The sequence below is a fragment of the Neofelis nebulosa genome, chromosome 1, assembly GCF_028018385.1.
Source record: "Neofelis nebulosa isolate mNeoNeb1 chromosome 1, mNeoNeb1.pri, whole genome shotgun sequence".
NCBI classification, from domain to species: domain Eukaryota; kingdom Metazoa; phylum Chordata; class Mammalia; order Carnivora; family Felidae; genus Neofelis; species Neofelis nebulosa.
The window spans coordinates 62,404,963-62,425,419 of record NC_080782.1 but is presented as its reverse complement, the minus strand read 5'-3'; the positions used below and the strand labels follow the sequence as shown (position 1 = coordinate 62,425,419).

At 41.9% G+C, this 20,457-nt stretch overlaps 1 protein-coding gene across 8 annotated transcripts in view; it reads left to right on the top strand.

Moving 5' to 3' along the window:
• FBXW11 (F-box and WD repeat domain containing 11) overlaps nt 1-15,077 on the top strand; it is a 122,599-nt gene extending 107,522 nt beyond the window's left edge. For 7 of the 8 annotated variants that reach the window (XM_058723441.1, XM_058723438.1, XM_058723437.1 and 4 more), the window contains 5 exons: nt 1,215-1,333; nt 3,265-3,375; nt 4,489-4,567; nt 5,872-6,057; nt 12,514-15,077. In XM_058723441.1, coding sequence (XP_058579424.1) covers nt 1,215-1,333; nt 3,265-3,375; nt 4,489-4,567; nt 5,872-6,033 — 471 coding nt within the window. In that variant the 3' untranslated portion in view covers nt 6,034-6,057; nt 12,514-15,077. Of the gene's footprint in view, nt 1-1,214; nt 1,334-3,264; nt 3,376-4,488; nt 4,568-5,871; nt 6,058-6,653; nt 6,885-12,513 lie in introns of those variants that run through there. The other variant, XM_058723436.1, reaches the window with a different exon arrangement.
• Nucleotides 15,078-20,457: the final 5,380 nt, after the last annotated feature.

Here is a 20,457-nt window from a genome sequence, read left to right as displayed (position 1 = left end):
CCTGGAGGATTTCTCCATATCCTTGCCAGCACTTGTTGTTGCCCGTCTTTTTTATTACAGCCATCCTTGTAGTTGTGTAGTGGTTATCTCTGGTTTTGGTTTCCATTTCCCTTGTGACCACTGATATTGAGCATCTTTGCAGTGCTTGTTGGCCTTTTTTGTATCTCCTTTGGAGAAACATCTGTTTAAATCTTTCATGTACTTAAAAAATGGGATTATTTGGGTGTTTTTTGTTTGTTTTTGTTTTTTTTTTTACTGTGTAGTTACAAAAATTCTTTACATATTCTGGTTATAAGTACCTTAAGAGGTGAATGATTTGGAAATATTTTCTTCCATCTTGTGGCTTCTCTTTTCACTGTCTTGATGATGTTCTTTGCCACACAGACAACTTTAATTTTGATGAAGTGCCATTGATCAATTTTTGCCTTTTGTTGCCTGTGCATTTATTGTCCTGTCTGAGAAACCGTTGCCTAATCCAAGATCACAAAGATTTACTCCTGTGTTTTCTTCTGAGAGTTTCATAGATTCAGCTCTCACATTTAGGCCTTTGGTTTATTCTGAATTGTATTTTTGTATATTGTGTGAGTTGGGGGTCCGACTTCATTCTTTTGCATGTGGAGATCTAGTTATCCCATTCAACTACAAACGCAGCTGGTAAAATAATTCAGGGCACTCTGGTTGCTTTGCGTCTCCTTATTTGGCTTGTAATATATTAAGTGTGTCTGTGAACATCTAAGTCTTGCAGATGGTTTCACAAAAGAGGGATTATTTATTCCACATACATAATATTAGGAGTGATGTGTCAAAACAAATGGAGCTGTTCAAGAAACTATGCTGGAAAAGAGGAGGATGTGAAAGGTGAAACTTTTTCACATCAGTTACATTGGATATGACATGTCAGCTGGCATGAAAACATAAAATCTGGCCCACACTCTTCCCTCTAGGCAAGTGAATGTCGGAACCATCCAGGAGATGTTCTCTTTGTGAATATCTCAAGGTTGGAGACTTCACAGCTTCCCTCTGTGTTTCATTCCTGTTTTATCACTCTGCAGCTAAGAAAACTGTATGCTGGCCAGTCTGTCCCCCAGCTTCTGAACCAGATTTCATAATCAAGTATTTTGGTCATTCTTAGAAGCTCTGATATTTTTAAAAAGGTATATTGTGAGGGGACTTTTCTGCGTTTATTCTTAAAGTATTATTAATTGGTTATGCAGGTCTGGAGCACGAGTACCTGTGAATTTGTTCGTACTCTGAATGGGCACAAGCGAGGCATTGCCTGTCTCCAGTACAGGGATCGGCTGGTTGTTAGTGGATCATCAGATAATACCATAAGGTGAGTAGAAGCTGGTGTGCTGACAAAGTAGGCTGATTTTTGCTATAGTTTTGACCCCTGCCCCAGTCCTGATGCTCAAAAGACTTGGAGCCTTTGGAGATACTTCAAGTAAGAAAACTATAGGTAACTTTTATTAGTCCATTTGGTCCTGTGAACTGAAGTGGGTAAACTGACTCCTCCAGTACACACGTTTTATGACATAAACTCCACCCAAGACCCCTTAATACCAGAACTCCTCAGAAGAGAGGACGCTCCAGCCTGACTCTCTACTTTCCCTTATCTGTGAGCTCCTGTCTCCCTCACTAACAGGTGGGAGGAGTGTACTTGATTTATCTGTGTCTCACCCGAGGCTACACTACAAAATCGTCCACTCCTGTTTCATCATTTATTTTATCTCCCTTTTTTCTTCCCAGCACTCAGTGTCCTTGCTTTCTAATAAATCTGACTATCCATAAACACTTTATTTGTTAAGAATTTCCCTTAAATATCTACTCACTGATCCCAAGTCGTTTTTCCATTGTCCCAACATATGCTGGTAACTTTTTTTTTTTTTTTTTTAATCAAATTGTTTAATGTTTGGGCAAAATAAAGATTGGTTTCAAGATGATTTTTAAAAGAAGGAAGGAAGGAGGGAATAAAACAGCAATAAAGTTTTCTTTAAACTTAAACAGCTGCAAGTTAAAGTTTCTTTAAACTTAAACAGCTGCACGTTTTCTTTATCATTTTAAGTTGTAAGATATTATTAAAGTCAGTTGACCCTGAATCTTGGTTCTCTTGTATCCATCATGCTTTATATTACTTAATATTTCATCAGTAAATAGTCTTACCTTTCTCACCGGAATCTCTGAGATTTTACAAAATAAGAATGTATATTCCTTTATAGTTTATAGAGGGGAACCACTTTGGAGTCAGTGGCAGTGCTGAATGCCTCTGCTCACAGTAGGTTAGAGAAGCCACCGTCATGGACACTGATGAGAAGATTTGCTGAGGGTGGCTGTGGTAAAATATTCATTGGGTATATGGTAAGAGCTATTGGGAGAGGGAGAGGGGCTAAGAAAAGGTTGTTACAGAATGAGTTTGCTAACTTTGTTTTGTACACGTTAGTTTGCTGTGATTTATGTTTACAGACAATGTAGAAAAATCAATGATGACAGAAAAATTAAAAAATTTTTATTTTCAGAACTGTTCTGTAAATCATACACCGAGAAGAAGGCTGGGCGTAGTGTATGGGTTCATGTTCCTGAGACACTTCATATACCTAGTGAGAATCCCACTGTGACTGTGTAAACTGGACAACCCTCGTGTCCGGGAGTGTTATCTAGGAGGGGTATCCCTAAACCTCATCAGGAGAGGAAGACCATTATGCTGGTCCACTGGTTCTAACTTCAGTGGGTCTCATGGATTCCGGGCTAGAAGTGCCTGGGGTGGAAGCCTAACCTCCTGACTGTATTATATCCTCCCCCAGCCCACACACATCATGCCTTTTCTTCTCTCCTGCCTACAGTCCCTATCTCCCCCGGAAAAGCCCTTCCTAGGCCATTTGGCTACATGGTTTAATCAATTCAGACATCAAAAGAATGCCTAGGAACTAAATATAATTGAAGTTTGTTTGTTGATCTTATTTAAATAGTAATACATGTGTGTGATTAAAAAAGGTTTCCAGTTGAAAAAAAAAAATTAAAAAAAAAAAAAAAAAAAAAGGTTTCCAGTTGAGTAAAAGAAAATACAATGAGAAGTAAGGCTTCTACCCAAATTAGTGCTTTAAAATGTACAAATGGCATAAATGTACATGCGTATCTCTCTCTGTGTACAGTGTAGACTGGGAACGAGATAGAAACAAAGTTCAGGAGAGAGTGAAAGTCACGTTACGGGGCAGATAGTGTGAATCATGTGTGGGAAGTTGTTTCACAGAGATCTGTTTCACATTCAAGGCTATGGGATATCGAATGTGGTGCCTGTTTAAGAGTCCTAGAGGGACATGAAGAATTGGTCCGATGCATCCGGTTTGATAACAAGAGGATTGTCAGTGGGGCCTATGATGGGTATGTATTTCAGATTTCTAAGTGCACTGCTGCCATGGTATCTAGAGGAAGAGGAGTGCTGAATATTAAGCAGCTACGTATCTGCCAGTTCTGTGCCCGGTCCTTTCTGTGTAACGGTGGATGGCAGGTGTTGCCGTACCGCTTGATCAAGTGAGGCCACTCTGGCCCAGAAGGATGAGCAGTCTTGCCCCAAGTTTAGCAGAGCCTCTGTAACTCCTGTGCTTACACCTTTAACCATTATTGTAAAGGTTGTGTGGGAATTCAGTTCTTTGCCTTCGCCCTAAATTAAACCAACTGTGTGTGTGTGTGTGTGTGTGTGTGTGTGTGTGTGTGTGTGTGTGTGTGTGTTCGGCGATACATTTCCTTTCCCCTTTTGGTTAATTGAACAAATACTCTTTAAAAAGCCTCGTGACTTTTTAAATGAGCAAGTGGCAACTGTAAACCTTTCAAGGTGACCTTGTATATACTCACAGATTAGTTGGTCTGTTTATGCTCCTATTATTAACTTTCAGCATTTGCTTAGTTTGAAGAAAGGTATCCTTGGAATTTCCCAGAGAGCCCTAGTTTCTGTCAGCAGCACCTACTCAGCCCTAGAGAGCCCCCTGATTAATGAATTTGGTGACATAGATTATCAAGTCAGGAACTGAGTTCAGATAGCATGAAGTTGTTTTCTTATCTCCCTTAAAAATATTTCTTCACAGTTTCAGCAATCCTGAGAATGTGTAGGTCCTTGTTTTTTCCAAAATCAGATGTAATTAGTTTAAGTAATTTGTAAAAACATAAGCATGTTCTCCATTAGCTTATTATTTTTTAAAATTTATTTTGAGAGAGAGATTGAGAGTACAAGTGGAGAGAGGCAGAGAGAGAGGGAGAGAGAATCCTGAGCAGGTGCCACACTGTCAGCATAGAGCCCGATGCCGGGCTTGATCCCACAAACTGCAGGATCACACCCTGAGCCGAGATCAAGGGTCAGATGCTCAACCAGTGGAGCCACCCAGGCACCCCTCCACTAGCTTTTATACTAGCAGTTCACATGCACTCCTTTCTATCAAGGAAGTGCTCGACAATATATAAAATGTTAACTTTCCCACTAATCGCAGTCTTCTTTTCTAGGAAAATTAAAGTTTGGGACTTGCAAGCTGCTCTTGACCCTCGAGCCCCAGCAAGCACGTTGTGTTTGCGCACGTTGGTGGTAGGTAATCTGTTGAAGTGGGAGTGGTTCCCGTGCTGGAGGGTGGCCTCCTGCAGATGGACCTGCCCAGCTGTGTCACAGGAAATCTTGTGTATCTCACAGCATGCCTTCAGAGAAATGCACTGTTTTGTTCATTTCGGTTAGCCCAAATCAGAGAGTAATTGACATTGACGTTATAGTGAGCTCTTCCCTAAGGAACATTAATACAACTTAAAACATGAAAGCAGACATCCTCATTTGTAGGTGGATTGGTTTCCTCGTAGAGCACAAAGTATTTCCTTCCTAAAGATTTGGAAGAGTTCGTTTGTTTGTTTGTTTATTTATTTATTTATTTATTTATTTATTTATTTTGATGTTTATTCATTTTTGAGAGATGGGGAGAGAGCATGAGTGGGGGAGAGGCAGAGAGAGAGGGAGACACAGAATTCCAAGCAGGCTGCAGGCTCCGAGCTGTCAGCACAGAGCCCAATGCGGGGCTCAAACCCACAAACTGTGAGATCATGACCTAAGCTGAAGTTGGACGCTTAACCGACTGAGCCACCCAGGTGCCCCTTGGGAGAGTTCTTAATACGGGTATCTGGTTACGTTGAATTTTTATAATACAGCACATTTCTGTATTATTAAGATGGAATTTCTCCTCAGTCTATATTGTATGAATTATTGCTTTGGCATTTAAAAATACTTTATGTAAATCTTGTTTTAACATCTTTAGCAGGCTCATTATTTCTAGTAGTCTGGTTGCTTTTGTTATATTAATGAGGAGACAGTTTTTTGAAAATATTGATAGATTTTTCGTATTTTTCGTAGCTTTAACTTTTATTTCTTTGCTTCTTGCATCGATTAGAACATGCAGAACTGTGGTGAAGGCCATTCTTGTTTTCTTCGTGATTTTAATGAGAATGCTTCTTACATTCCACCATTAATTTTGAGTTTGGCTGTGGTTGAGATAGATATTCATGGTAATGTTAAAAACACTATCCTTCTGGTCCTTTTTGCAGTGTATCAAGAATGGGTATTAAATATTGTTGTTTACCTTTCCAAGATCTTTGGTGAGGCGATCACATAATTTTTCTTCTTTGACACATTAATGAGCCAGGATCTCAGATACAAAGATTAATTTAAAGAAGAGGCCTAGAAGGAAAAGCCAGAGTTTTGTCCCTGGGGTGAAGGACAAAGATCAGTAAGCTCTGGAACATTCAGTAAGCCTGGATAAGTAGCTGCATTTTCAGCCTGCGCCAGAGCACGGGTAGAAATGAGGGATTGAAAAGGTCTCATTTTACTCATCAAGCTGTTATATTTCACAGGAACATTCTGGACGTGTGTTTCGGCTACAGTTTGATGAATTTCAGATCATCAGCAGCTCCCATGATGACACTATTTTGATTTGGGATTTCTTAAACGTGCCTCCCAGTGCCCAGAATGAGACCCGTTCTCCCTCCAGAACATACACTTACATCTCCAGATAACAGTCTGCACTTTACCCGTTTCAGGTGAGTACACCCCACGTTTAATCTTGCTAATTGAATTCATCTTCCCTTTGGGGGAATTTTGTGATTTGGGTTCCCCATCGATAGGAACCAAAGTGATTAGTGTTTTTTAGCTGTGTCACCTTTGCAGTTCTCATGTAAGGCTAGATGTTTATGGTCACATTAAAATAAGATCTAAATCAGAGTCCTACATGTTGTGGGTTTTCACATGGGCAGACAGTGTGATTCCTGTTTTTAGAAACTGATTTCCTAAATGATTTCCTGTCAATTTAACACAGGCAAGGTCCTTCAGATTCTGTTTTGGGGTGCAGGAATCTCCTTTTTCTCTTTCCTGTTTTTCAATTCTTTTATTTAAAAAAAAAAAAAAAATCAACATCAGCCAAACACTCAAACTTCCCCCTCTGTCCCCGGTATAATCTACCCACCATCACTGTCCCCTAGAAGAGGAATGAAAGAAAGGTGTTTGTTGAGTGAGCCCCTAAAACCCGTTCTTCGTCCACTAGATGCAGCAGGTACCCTGGAGGCAAAGTCCTTTGCTCTGGTTACAGGAAGAGTTAGACCATTGTAACCATTGATGATGGCATGTTTTGATTACTAAGGGTGTCCAGTCTAGAGGATGAGAAGCCTTACTTGGCTGTGTCCTGGGACCTGATGACCCTGTTCATCTGGAGCAGTATTTCCAGCTCTGAATATTTTGCAAGGGGGCCAGTAAATCCTGTGCACGTTAAACTTTACAGATTGAATAAATTGGTTTGTACCTACTTGTATTACTATGTATATATGTATGTAAAGACTGATTAATAAATAAAATTCATACTTATTTTAAAATATTACTTACTACTTAGTGGCTCTTTATCGTTGTATGTTTTCTGCTCATTAAATGTTAAAAGTGTAAAGAGAGTTTAGATGCAAAATTGTAGGGAGAAAAAAAAAAAGGGCCCTTAGATCACCAAGTTACCATCATTTCTAATACTTCTTACTTAAGATTCTAAGGCCCAAAACACAATGTCCAGGAAGTTTGTCTTACCCAAGAGTCAGCAGACTATAGGCAGAGTCCATATTTGTTCCACTGCCTGATTTTATTCCCCTGCTACAGCAAGCTAAGAATAGTTTTTTACACTTTTAAATAATTGAAAAAAATTAGAAGAGTACTATTTCATGACACACAAAAATTATATGAAATTCAAGTTCTAGTGTCCATGAATGAAATTTTATTATAATAGCCATGCTCAGTTGTTTACGTATTGTCTGTGGCTGTTTTCATACTTCATTGGAAGAGTTGACTAGATGCCACAGAGACCATATGGCTTGTGACATCTAAAATATTTATTAGACAGCTCTCTAAGAAAGTTTGCCGTCCTCCAGTCTTGCCCTTGTGCCATCGATTAGTGATAAACCAAGGGTCTGCAGGAATGGCAAATAAGCTTTTTCTTCATCCTGGCTGAGTTTGATCAGTAGTGCCTAGCTGGAGTGCTGCCTTTGGAAGGATTCTGGGACCTTGTGACCCCAAGGGATAATGCTGTGATGGGTTGGCAGTGTCTGCCTGGATGTGGGAGGTGAGCAGTAATGACCTGTAAGCCACATACATAGTTACTGTTCCTGGTCCCAAGTGCGTTCATATTATTTCTCATGATAGTGACCATCTATCTGCCTTGCCACCTTCTCTCTGGATGGATTCTTCCTAAGTTGAAAAAACTGTATGGCAGAATTATTACATTTTTTGAATGGAGCCTTAAAATAGATACAATGGGGGATTACAGAGGAAGAAGGCAAGGATCTCTTGAGTGATTGTTCCTCCGCGCTTCAACCTCCCTTCCCCAAAATCCTAAGGAAGATACAGGGAAGGAGAAATGGACCTAGATGAAAACTGGTTTCCCTCCTGGTCTTTCCTCTCCCTCTTCAGCCCGCTCTCCATTCTGCTGTCAGTTAGGATCATCTTAAGCCCTGCCTCTGCCGTCCTCTGCCTTACTGGTTTCCTGCCGTTCACGGGATCATGGTTCAACTACTTCACATTAGCTGAAAGGACTTTGAGCGTCTGGCTGTTACCTTGTGTCCTCACTATCCTCCCCATGCTCCCGTCTCCTGTTACTCCCTTCCAAAACCCTAGCTGCAGCCAGACTGAACTCTGTTTAATGTCTCTAATTACACTACAGTAGTGCAGACCTCCACCATCTCCCTCCCCTTGCTTGTGTTATTATGGCTTCTAGACAGCCCCACTCCCCCTCTGCCCTTTCATTTCATGCTTACTTTATTATTTGATATTGAAATGGTTTGCACGCCTGTCCCACTCACAAGGCCGTGGGCCCCCTTGTGTTGCGGAGCTCCAGGGTTCATTGGAGTCCCCGGTATATTGTAAGCGCTCATTGATGTTTGTTGGGCAAGTGACACCCATGGCCAAAAATGACATATTTGTGTTTTTTCTCCAAGGCCACACAAGAATTTACCCTTAAGTAGATAAATACAGTTTTAGGGTATTCCTGCAGTCACCTTCAGCAAGCATAAAGATAATAAGTCAGTGAAAAATTGGAGTAAATCATCCAAACTGACACGGTCAGGTACTAGATACATTCCGTAGGTAGACAGGTCACCTAGATGTACGTGTCTCCCTCTGCCCCTGCTGCCCCTGTTGTTTTTTAAACCAGTTTTACGGAGATAGGATTTGTGCAAAACTTGCACTCGTTTAAAGTGTACTGTTTGGGGGCGCCTGGGTGGCGCAGTCGGTTAAGCGTCCGACTTCAGTCAGGTCACGATCTCGCGGTCCGTGAGTTCGAGCCCCGCGTCAGGCTCTGGGCTGATGGCTCGGAGCCTGGAGCCTGTTTCCGATTCTGTGTCTCCCTCTCTCTCTGCCCCTCCCCCGTTCATGCTCTGTCTCTCTCTGTCCCAAAAATAAATAAAAAACGTTGAAAAAAAAAATTTTAAAGTGTACTGTTTGATGAGTTTTTACAAATGTATACCTGAAAATACCTCCACAATCAAGATAAGAATATTTCTGTCACCCTCAAAAGTTCCCTTGTGCCACTTTGTAGTCAAAGCCTGACCCCATCCCAGCCTTAGCAAAGACTGGCTTGCATCAGTTTACATTTTCTAAAGTGCACTGTCCACTGTGGTAGCCAGTAGCCACTTGTGGCTATTGAGCTCTTGAAATGTGGCCAGTGTGACTCAGGAACTAAATTTTAAATTAAATTTTAATTGAATTTAATTGAATGTTTAATTGTATTTAATCATACTTTATTTAATATTACACTCAAATAGTTACACATAGGTAGTGATTCCTGTTTGGACCGGCATAGTTTCAAAAGTTTTATATTTTTAGCTTTTACATTTCCGTCTTTGATCATTTAATTTGTGTGTGTGGTGTGAGATAAGAAAGTCACTGGTCTTTTTATATAGCTGTCTAGTTGTTCCAGCACTACCTGATTAAAAGAATTTCCGTTTCTCATAGAATTGCTTTAGCGTCTTTGTCCAAAAGTCAATTGACCATTTATTTGTAGGTCTATTTCTGGACTGTTCTAAGTCCATGATTTATGTGGCTGTCCTTTCGCCAATACCATAGTGTGTAATAAATGTTCCAACTTAAAAAAAAAAAAAATTGCTTTGACTATTCTAGATTCTTTAGGTTTTCATATTCAGTTTTGAATTGTCAAAGTCTATGAAAAGGACAACTGGGATTATAGTTAGCACTGCATTGAATTGTAAGATCATCCTGGGGGAGAATTTCCACCTTAACAAATGTTGAGTCTTACAACCCATAAACATGGTAGAACTCTCTATTATTTAGGTCTTCTTCAGCCTCCTAGCAGTATTGCACTTTTGCTTTGCTTTGCTTCCCTTTGCTTTGCAAAAGCAGCTTTGCACATCTTTTGTTCAATTTATTTCATTCTTTTTCTTTTCTAAGCTATACATTTTCCTCTGCACATTGCTTTAGCTGCATCCCACCTATGCTTTTGTTTTTCCACATAAGAGCAGCACATAAAATAGGACATGGGCAACTGTAGCTGGAATGGATAGTCTCAGGGGAATAGGTGTTTCAGAGAACAACTTAAGTGGTTAACGCTTTTTTTTTTCTTTTGTATTTTTGATATGTGTGTTTGTCTTCACATTCTGTTTAGAGAGGTACGTGGTAAAATCCAAGACATCCATAGTATGTTTTCCCTCTCTGGCATATTTAGTAGATGAATGTTAGAACACAGTAAAATTTCACAAATTGGACAACTTTTACATATTACTTTAAAGTGCCCCGGAACAAGATTTCTTTGGTTGAGAAATGGAATAATGGTCACCAATGGTGTTTTCTCTCGTTGGCTGTGGTAGAAAGGAAACTGTGGTGTTACTTCTTCCGGGCCCTCCTCCCACCCCTTTTTGGGAATGTAAGAACAACTGCCCTTGTTATGATCCACAATTATAAATCAATGGAAAAATCTTATCTGCTTTTTAAGCAGCACAAGCAGTGAAACCTCAAATGTGTTTGTCTCTTCAAAGTGAATTACTTTTGACAACCTTGGCAGTCAGCTCTATAGATTTTACTGCTCTTTTCCAAATTCTTTTCATTTATTGTAACATGAAAAAAATTATTACCATGTGATACTGTAAGATTTATGCATAATAAGAAACACTACCCTAATGATGATTTAACCTTGCAGTAAAATATTCACCCCTAAAATAGAAGGTAAGAGTATTTCTATGTCAGGAAAGTTAGCAACAGATTTATTTGCTGAGTCATTTTTTTAAATTACTAACTCCTAAGAGCTAATATAAACAGTAGTTCTCTTTTTTATTACAAGACAATATAAGATCATTATTAGGAAATTAGAATAAGTAGATAAGCCAAAAGAAAATAAACTCCTACTCATGATTCATCATTATTCACTCCCTTGTAGATATTCTTTCAGGCTTTCTAAAATTATGGTTGAGAACTGTATATGTTTTTAAAATGCTTTTTTCCCCCCTTTATTGTAAATTTGTTCCTTGTCTGTAATGTCAGTATTTGTCTAAATCACCATCCCTAATGGCAAAATAATATTCAGTTGTTTGCATGGGCCCTGTTATGTACATAAGTTTCCCCCCAGCTTTTAGCTGTTATGAAACACACTGCTGTAATCATTTTTTTAGCTTAATCTTTGCTTTATTACCTTTGGATAAAATTCTAGAAATGTCTGCAGTGTCAGGTTTAAAGATATGATGTTTAAAGACTTTGGTTCCTAGAGTCTTGTTACTCACCAGAAGAGTTAAATCAGTTTACGTTCCTGCCAGCAGTGTTTGAGAGTGCCTACTCCTTATCTGTGGATGTTAATGTTTTAAAAATAATACTCTTAAAGATCCTTCATGCGAAAGCTGTGGTGAATGAAATTAAATCTCTCTTGAACTCATTGAAAAGGCTTTATTAGGATTCTTGATCTTTATGAAAATAGACAACCTTTTAGGAAAGTTTCCTTTAAAAAAACATACAAGCTTTTAAAAAAATCTTTCTCTCTCTTTTTGTCAGAGAATCTTAGACATATAGGTAACTTTCAGATCTTCTAGGCTATTGGTTTAGTGCTGTGTTTGGAAAGGGTTGTGACCCATTAGTGATTGTGAAATCATTCTAATGGATTTTGACTTTGTTTTGATGAGATTTAGAATAGAAAATGTCAGCCTGCTTTGTACATAGTAATGATAAGTTTAGGTGCGTGCGTGCGTGTGTGTGCGTGTACACATATTCATATACATGGATGAGTGTAGAATATATGATTAAAATGTGTCCCTGACTCAAGGTCACCATCAAAACAATATTTAACATTCAGTAGTCTTTCCCTCTACATTGTATTGTCCTTTTATAAATGATTTATTTCAAAAAGAAGTAGATTCTGATTATTAGCATTCTATTTAGAATGAATACTTTATTTACTAGTTTTTGCATATTTTTGTTTCACAATGATAGATGAGGGCTCTCTCGGGCAGATATGAGACCAGCCGTCGTAGGCTTTGGATGTCATAAAAGATTATGCTAACTATAAAATCTAACATGAAGCATATTTTGTTACATGCATAATTTTTAGCAGGAAGCACTGAAAGATGTACGTTATAGGGGTCAGTCATCTCTTCTAATGCCCTCTCTGTCACTTAATGGCTAATGCTTTGAGCTAAACAATGTGTCTGAGCCTTAGTTCTTTTATTTGTAAAGTGGGTATAATAGTTTCTACCTCATAAGAATGTTGTGGTTTTAAATAAATATGATGCCTGGTATGTAGTACACTCAAAACATCTTGCAGCTTTTATTTTTTATATATTTTTATATAATACATAAAGTCTATTTTTTTATATTTTTATATGTTTTATATATTTGAAAATCAGTAATGTGTTATGTGTGCACAAGGGCATGTCTGTGTGGATGTGGATGGGCTGTGGTGTATATCTCCATGTCTAACCAGAATATCCATCCATACTCCCTTTGTGTTTTGTTTTGTTGTTTTGTTTTCCCAGGGTTTCCTAGTCTTGAACTACTGGCTACATGGCTACCAAATGCCTAAGGGAGTTCTTCGCAGCTGAGTTATGAAGCTGGAATTGGTTCTAGACGCTGGGTAGATGCAAAGCAGCCTAACTCTTCCAAGTACCAACATTTCTCACCTCTGATTCCGGCCTCTACTTTGAGAAGGATACCTTAGCTTCACCGACTTCCAGTAGAACAGAAGCCCATTTCCTCCCCCCATCAGTGAAAAAAAACAAAATCTAATGCTTCAAATGTAAATTGTTCATATAAAAGGAACGTACAGTCTGTCTGTTTTACAGAAGTAAATCGACCATCAAGAGAAGACTTGGCCTCTAATTTATATTGCTTTGCACTTTGGTCTGATACTAAGAAACCGCATTCTTCTTTGGTGAAATTTTGGGTGCCAAACACCTACCCAGAATGTCCAGGGCTTTCCTTTTCAGAAGTTAGCATTCTCCTTTTGACCGTCCAAGTCATTATGAATTCTGACCTGTATTAGGAACATGTTGGACAATGGAAACATTTCTCTGGTTTGTTTTAGTAATATTTTTTGGGTCACACTTCCTTTCTGTACCAATTTCTTATAATTTAAAGAACTATAAGCCAGGTTATATTATCTCCCAACAGGTAATATAGCTCTTTTCTTTTATTAACTGTTCTCTGTCCCCCAACCATCTGATATTTGGTAGAGTAACACTTTTACACGTGTGCTTGCCTCCTAATTTAAAATACTGTATCCGCATGTAGATATAATGTACATAACAGTTTAACCTCAAGGTTGCTAGAGTCAGGGCCCCTGTGCCTGAGACACTAATACAGAGTGTGTTCGCACTTAGCCATGGGCTGGGCTCAAGAACCTGATACCAGGGTTGATGTGGATTACCTAGAACCCTTCCTGCAGTATTCATACGGTATTTTTATTTTGTCATTGTCATTTTGTGTGTATGTGTGTGGTGTGTGTGGTTTTAACGGGAATCTTGTTTTTAAAATGTAGTTTCTAAAGGTTAACACAAAATGTTTCATTCATTGTGCAGCATATACAACAGAGAGGTACCTTAACATTATTTTTTGTTGTTCTTTTCCTCCCAAGTACTTCTCTGAGTACTAGCGTTCATTTGACTTCACTGTCAAAGATCATTCTTCCGTGCATTAGTAGCCCTGGAAAGGGAGGAACAAGAAGGCCGTGTTGACTGGGTTTCCTGGCTCTGGAATTCAGGCATCCTGGCTTTACCAGGATGTTAACCGGGCCTGCTCATATGTTGGAGCCCGTATCCCATGGCAGGTTGCTTCGGGGGCCCATCTTGGGTGGAAGGGTACTCCTGTGTGGTGCAAAGCCTCAAGCTCCTGAATCCCGTTGCCGTCATCTCTGGTGTCACATGTCGCTGTGGCCCTGGCAGGTTCTCAAAGCTTCCTAGTGCCCCGCAGCCCAAATGTGTGAATGGCACTCTCACGCCGACCATGCACCGAAAGGACTTTGGCATTCGGTTGGCACTCCTTTTCCCTTGTTCAATATTAGGTTCCTGTTTGCCCCTTGCCATTGTTTCCAAAGATTAAGCAACGTCAGTAATATTTTAAAGGACCAATAAGAACCTCCTGTTAACTAAACCTCTTCCCGTGGAAGCACACTCTATAACTAAAGGGAAGGGCCCTGGGCTCTGTTCTGTCCTTTGCATTGAGAACGGTGTGGGGATCAAAGTGTGTGTATGTGATTTGTTTATTGGTTTGGCTTGGCTTTTTTAATTTTTCTTTTCTCCTTTTCTAAAAATGCATCCTTCCCTTCCACATGTTACCAAATTAATTTCTATTTTTGAGAAGTTGAGTCTCCAAGTGTAAAAAAAATAAATAAATAAAAGGAAATCTCTATTTCGTGAGGTAGATGTTGTAAGCTTGACAGTGGCTGTGGAAGTGAGTTCACCTTTACCACTCTCCACCTTACAGCTTTATATCAGACTGGTTAGGAGAGCCCGGGGGTGTGGGAGGGGCGGGGGAGGAGGCAATTCTTCTGAACGAATGGACTTTCTGTTGTTGTTTTTGCATGTTTAATATAGAAGTTCTTGTTCCTTGGGAGATCATGGCCTTTGAATATGCACACAACCTTTGAATTGTGCCTATTAAATTATAGCAGGGGACTCTGGCACCCAAGGAATTCTGACTTTCTGGGATTATAGTAGTAATTCCCAGCCGTACTCTGGACTTTATTTTGCTAACCATAATTGAGCAACTGTAAATTACTGCTATATTAATGTTTTAAAGCACTGGGATAGTCTAATTCTAACTTGTAATTAATTATGTTTGCCAATTATCTGTTTGAAATAAATTTGTGTCTGAACAGCTATTGAAACTGTTAAATTGTACAGATATTATTCATGACAGCTTTGTACTGTGGAATGTGCTTAATAAAAAACAAAAAGTTTGACTTTTGTCCAATAAATTGCTAAGTAATGTCAATAAATCAAGTATGAGTATTATGCAGTACACCTAATCTGGCTTCATGCAATTGTTACTTCAGCTACTAATTCAAAGCCAATACTCTTAATAAAGTGTTGCAATACTCTGATGCTCTGTTAAGAAATTTTTCAAAAAAAAAAAAACAAACCAACTGTTATGTTCTCTCAGTAATTCAGTGATGTACCATTAAAGTTTGTAGATTAAAAAACAACAACAACTCATCTGCTCTGTAAAATGAGGTTGAAATCAAACTGCTTTTTGACTTGGGAGAGGTTTGTGTGGGATAATACCAGTCCGTGCTGGGGCGTCTTGCTCTTCCGTTTCACTTTCACCTGAGGAGCTGGGGGCTGGCTTCCCCATAAGTTCTTTCTTCACTGCTTCACAAGTTACTGTAAAAATCCGAAAACGGCCCCTTCAGTGTCCCAAGTGGCTCCGAGGGTAAGTGGATCCTCTGGTTCTCGAAGAAGCAGGTGGAGGTGTGAAAAGCACGCTTGCTGTCTGACCCCGGTAAATGCAGGACGTGGGACTGTTGTCCACGTTCACAGATGCACACACCACTGGCTGGTTACTAAATCAGGAAGGGTACCGTTTGCGTGTGTAGGATTCTGCTCAGAAGTCCTGTCTGGTAGCGGAAGTTTCCGCGTAACTAGATCCCCCCCCCCCCCCCCCCCCAATCAACCTGCCAGATTGGTAATGTGGACTTTGGGGATGAGAGTGTTTCTAGACAGTATTGCCTCCATCCATTTTTCTTGTAAATGTTTTAAAAATATGTAACATGCATATGATTAAGCAGACCTATGTACAAATCATAGAGTAAAAGGTGATCCTCCCTTTCACCCTGGACCCTCAGTCCCCTAGTATTATCCAGTTTTTTGTATATCCTTCAACAGCTAATAATACTCTGTGTGTGTATGTATACATATATGAGTATATCATATATATGCACACACATACACACATCACCACACCCCTTTTAATATCAATGGTGGCGTTCTGTGCCGCACTTTGATCTTACGCTTTTTTTTTTTTTTAGCTTTATTTTGAGAGAGTGTTTGTGTGTGAGGGGGGAGGGGCAGAGAGAAGAACCACAAGCAGGCGCCATGCTGTCAGCGCAGGGCCCAGTGTGGGGCTCGATCCACGAACCCCGGTGATCATGGCCTGAGCCGAGAACAAGAGATGCTTAGTCAACCGAGCCACCCAGGCGCCCTTTCATCTAATGTTCTCTAGGAGATCATTCCATGCGAGTGCATGTAATTTTACCTCCTTGAGCATGACCGTGTAATATTTGGTTACCATAATTTATTCAGCAAGTTCCTTGAGGGAGGAGTTGAGGTGATTGCTTGCCCTTCCCTGTAGTGACTCACTTTTCACAGGTCTTTCTATCTGTGCCTGTGCTAAATGTGAAAAACTATTGGTAATTTGTGCTCATCATTATGAACAGCAGACCTTGAGCCTGAACATTGCTGCAGAGTGGGAAGGACCTCAGGTGTCAGACGATCTTAACCTCTCCAGTCGTCTCCTACAGTCACATAAGTGTTCAATAAATAATAGTTTCTTTTTTCCTCAGTAGGTGAGGTGTTACTGCAAGAAATTGACAGCTACAAATGCATCCCATATTGATTATGGAGATTCTAAGAGAGGTTTTGTAGAGCTCCTTGGATATACAATCAGAGATGAGTGGTTCTTTGCCGTTCAGCCTATTGGTTTTCTAGTTAATAAGGAGAAAAGGAAGTTGGGCCATCTGGCCAATAACCCTGTTACTAATTAGCTGTGTGGCAATACCCCCTTTGGGGTCTTAGCTTCCCCATGTCTAAAAGAAGGTGTCACTAGCTCAAGTCCTGGAGGGCACATGCCCCAGCTCTAGACGATCTATTGGCTTGCAGGAATGCAGACCCTGTAATGCCAGGTCTAGATCTCCAAGAAAAACTGAACATCCATATTATGTAAAGACCCAATTTTTATAAGTTGGGAACTTTTAAAGTCAGTCACTGGAGCACTGACAGCATTGTGATCCCTGAACCAACATGATTTGAAACATTTCTAGTAGCGACCTCTCGAAATATTGTGCCTAAGTTTGGCCACCGAACACTTGAAGAATAGAGATTTCAGAGAAAAGGGACAAATTAAATGATATGCCCTGTGACAAAGTGACCAGCCCATAGAATGACTCCATACATGTTCCTTTAGGAAAAATGACCAAACAAGGGAGGAGTTTGAAAAAAAAGGAGGAGGAAGGGGAAGGAAGGAGCCAAGAGCTGGCGACCACCGTCTTCAATCACGTTGTGAGTGTTGAGACCAGCTGCCCACTTTTGTGCTGGGACTGAGTTCACGTTACAGCAAGGCAGGCTTTAGGCCCAGGATCGACTTGGTCTTCTGGCTGGAGACAATTCTGGGAGCTCTAGGACCTCCAAGCTCCTGTTGGTTTTCTTGATGCTGGGTCTGAGACCTCATAGACGTTCAAACTTATATGTGGGGTGACTGCGTACATGGCTGTCTTAAGGTGTTTACCTGCCCAAAGATGGGGTGATGGACCCCATACATCAAATGCGCTGAAATCCTAATCCAGTTTGTAAGAATTTTTCTTGGTTATGTGTAGCCACGTGAAAGAATTATAGTGCAGGCCATAAGTAACTTTTTTTGTGTGCATGTAGGGTAAACTGGAAAGCAGACTCCTCTAAGTGGAGTTGTATTGTTGATTGCTTTCAACTTTCTGGCTTTTTACTCATCCTGTCTCTAGGAATTGCTTCATCGTATTTTTCGTATGTTGTTGGACCGGCCTGGGAGAACCTACGAGTGACAGCCATAGACTTCATCTGTAGTGGGGTCATGCCCAAGGAACAGCTTAAAGCTGGCGAGATCTCAGTGACTACAGCGTAAGCTCCCTCCACCCTCTACTACCTTCTTCGGATCCAACGGACCTTTCTCGCGGGCTGTGTCTTACTCTCAAATGCCCTGCAGCTCTAGGGGTTGAGAAGGAATGCTCTCAGAGCACTGCAGCCTTTGGAGCTTAGTATCACGCCCAGAGATAACCCATGGCGGGGCTCTGGTCTACGGGATGGAGGAAAGAGCATGAGCCTTGGCGTCATGAGACCCAGCTTGAGACTGGAGCTCTGCCACCTATCTGGCAGAAGCCCCATAAGCAAGGACATTCTCTGCCCTGAACCTGAGCTTCCTCTAGGAAGTGGAGACAGTGTTTTAAAGTCTCTTCAAGAATTAAATGACATAACCTAAAGTACTCATCTGAAATCTCAATTCAAGTCGACTCGAAGCTCTGTACCCGTACATAAGATACCTTTATCAGTGCCTGCTCCTTTCGGCAGCTCCAACTGTGGCTTTTAAGCAGCTGGTACAGAATGTCCAGAGCAGAGAAAGGTATTATGAGGGTTAGGGTTCAGGATGGTGGGGGATGAGACAAAATCAAACGTGGTCAGGCAGCCTGAGCAAGGCCTGTCTGGGCCTCTTGAGGGGAAACACAGGAGCCGGCACTTGGAATTATGCTGACCGTCCCCAGGGAGCATTTGAGTCAGTAACCAGGGCCTGGGCTGTTCAGTCGGTGCAACTGAGGGAGGTGGACCAGATGGATAGTATTTATGCCAAGTTACTTTTGTTGGTTTTTAAGTTTAGAATAATTCAGCTTTAAAAGCAGTCAACTTATATCCTCCTGGGGTGTTTCTGGGAAGAGAGTGAGACCTCAACATGCCAGTATGCTCAGCAGATTGTAGTGTCTCCAGAGTGGACAGGCGAGACTTTCACGTCCTCAGCGTGTGTGTGTGTGTGTGTGTGTGTGTGTGTGCGTGCACGAGTGCATGTGGGTGGTGGGGCGGGGAGGAGGGTGGGCAATGCAGGGAAGAGGGTGGTTCAACGCCAGCTATAGCAACAACAAGAATAAACATAACCACCAAACAGTGAGTGCCAGGCCTGCTGGGAAGGGCTTTCCACACCGTGTGATCCTCACAAAAGCCCTGTGTGCTATGTGTTCGTACCACTTGACAGCTGAGGAAACTGAGGCCCAGGTCTGTCTTGCTAGGCGGCTGGGCTTAGCCTTGATTCCAGTCTATCTCGGCTGCCACAGCTGGCCTCTTACCACGCCACCCTCTGCCCACCCACCGCCACCCCGCTGGTGCTCCACGGGCACTGTGATCAGCAGCGTCTCCCCGGAGGAGCCTTCCTCTTACATTAACAGACGCTCTGCACATCTGTTTTCCTCCCCTGCCATACATTCTTTGGTCATTAATAAATGTGTGCAGTGCTTTCATCAATGCACAAAGTTTGGTAGAGTGTAAAGAACACAGCAACATAGGTGCTGGGGACCCGACCGTGGCTGAGCATCTATCTTGGCAGCACTGGACAGCCGCTTATGGGTTTAAAGCCGGGGATGAGCAGTCAGAAGGCTGGTGCCAAGATTCAGGAGAGGCATGTTGAGGTCTGGAATAAGGCAGAACACTGAGGAGGTGAGAGAGGGCGGTTTTGCGGGGTGTTGAGGAGGCAGGAGCTGTGCGATCCGAGGTTGAGGGAGTAGGAGGCCTTAGCGAGGGCACCCACGGTTGGCGTGTCTCCCATGCGCCGCTAGGTGGAGCTGTAGGGACAGGGGCCCCGCCCCTGCTCTCAGGAAGCTTCCAGTCCGGAGGAAATAGACAATACACCGTGGTTGCTACGGTATACGCACGCGCCCGTGAATTCACGGGCTACATCCTGATTGCGGTAAGTGCTGTGAAGCGATTACGACCGTCTGCGAGTGTGCAGCAGGCTGTGGGACATCTGAACCAAGACCTCAAGGATATAAGCAGGAGCCGGTGGGGGACGTCCCAGGCCGGGGAAACACATGCAAAGGCTGTAAGGTGGGTATGTCCCTGGACCAAACTGGCAGGAGGGGCACTTGGTCTCCCAGATAAGGGAGGGAGGTTTGGGTGGAGGGGTGACGCTTTCGGATTTGGACATTACAGGTGCCTGAGATAGTCACGTGAAGCTGACTCGGGCTGCCGAGAGAGAGAGAGAGAGAGAGAGAGAGAGAGAGAGAGAGAGAGAGAGAGAGGGGCAGGGGGCGGCTTTTGAAGAAGAGCCTAGACGCTGAGTCGGGAAGGATGTTGCATTTAGGACAAGGGCACAGGAAGACAAGCCAGCGACAGAGGAGGAGAAGGAGCAGCTGTAAAGGTAGGGTGGATGCTCCCAGAGCTTGGAAAGCCTTCCTCTCTGAAGAGTTGCCTCCGGCCTGGCCGGGCCTCCCGGGGAACAATGCCTGTCCACTCATCATGCCGCAGGACACCTAATCCTGCTTTCCCCTCCTTCAGCACAGCGATGGCCAGGCTCCGGTCGCAACAGCAAACAGCCCGGCCCGGCCCTAGCCTCTCTTGTCCTTGGGAGTGTTCCCTGCAGCCCATCTGCACAAACAGACGGGGGCCAGGTCTGCGCCTCAGGAATGAGAAGATAAAAGGGACCATCGGGGCTTTTTCCACCAAAGGCGAAAGCATTTTATAGAACGGGCTGCGAGT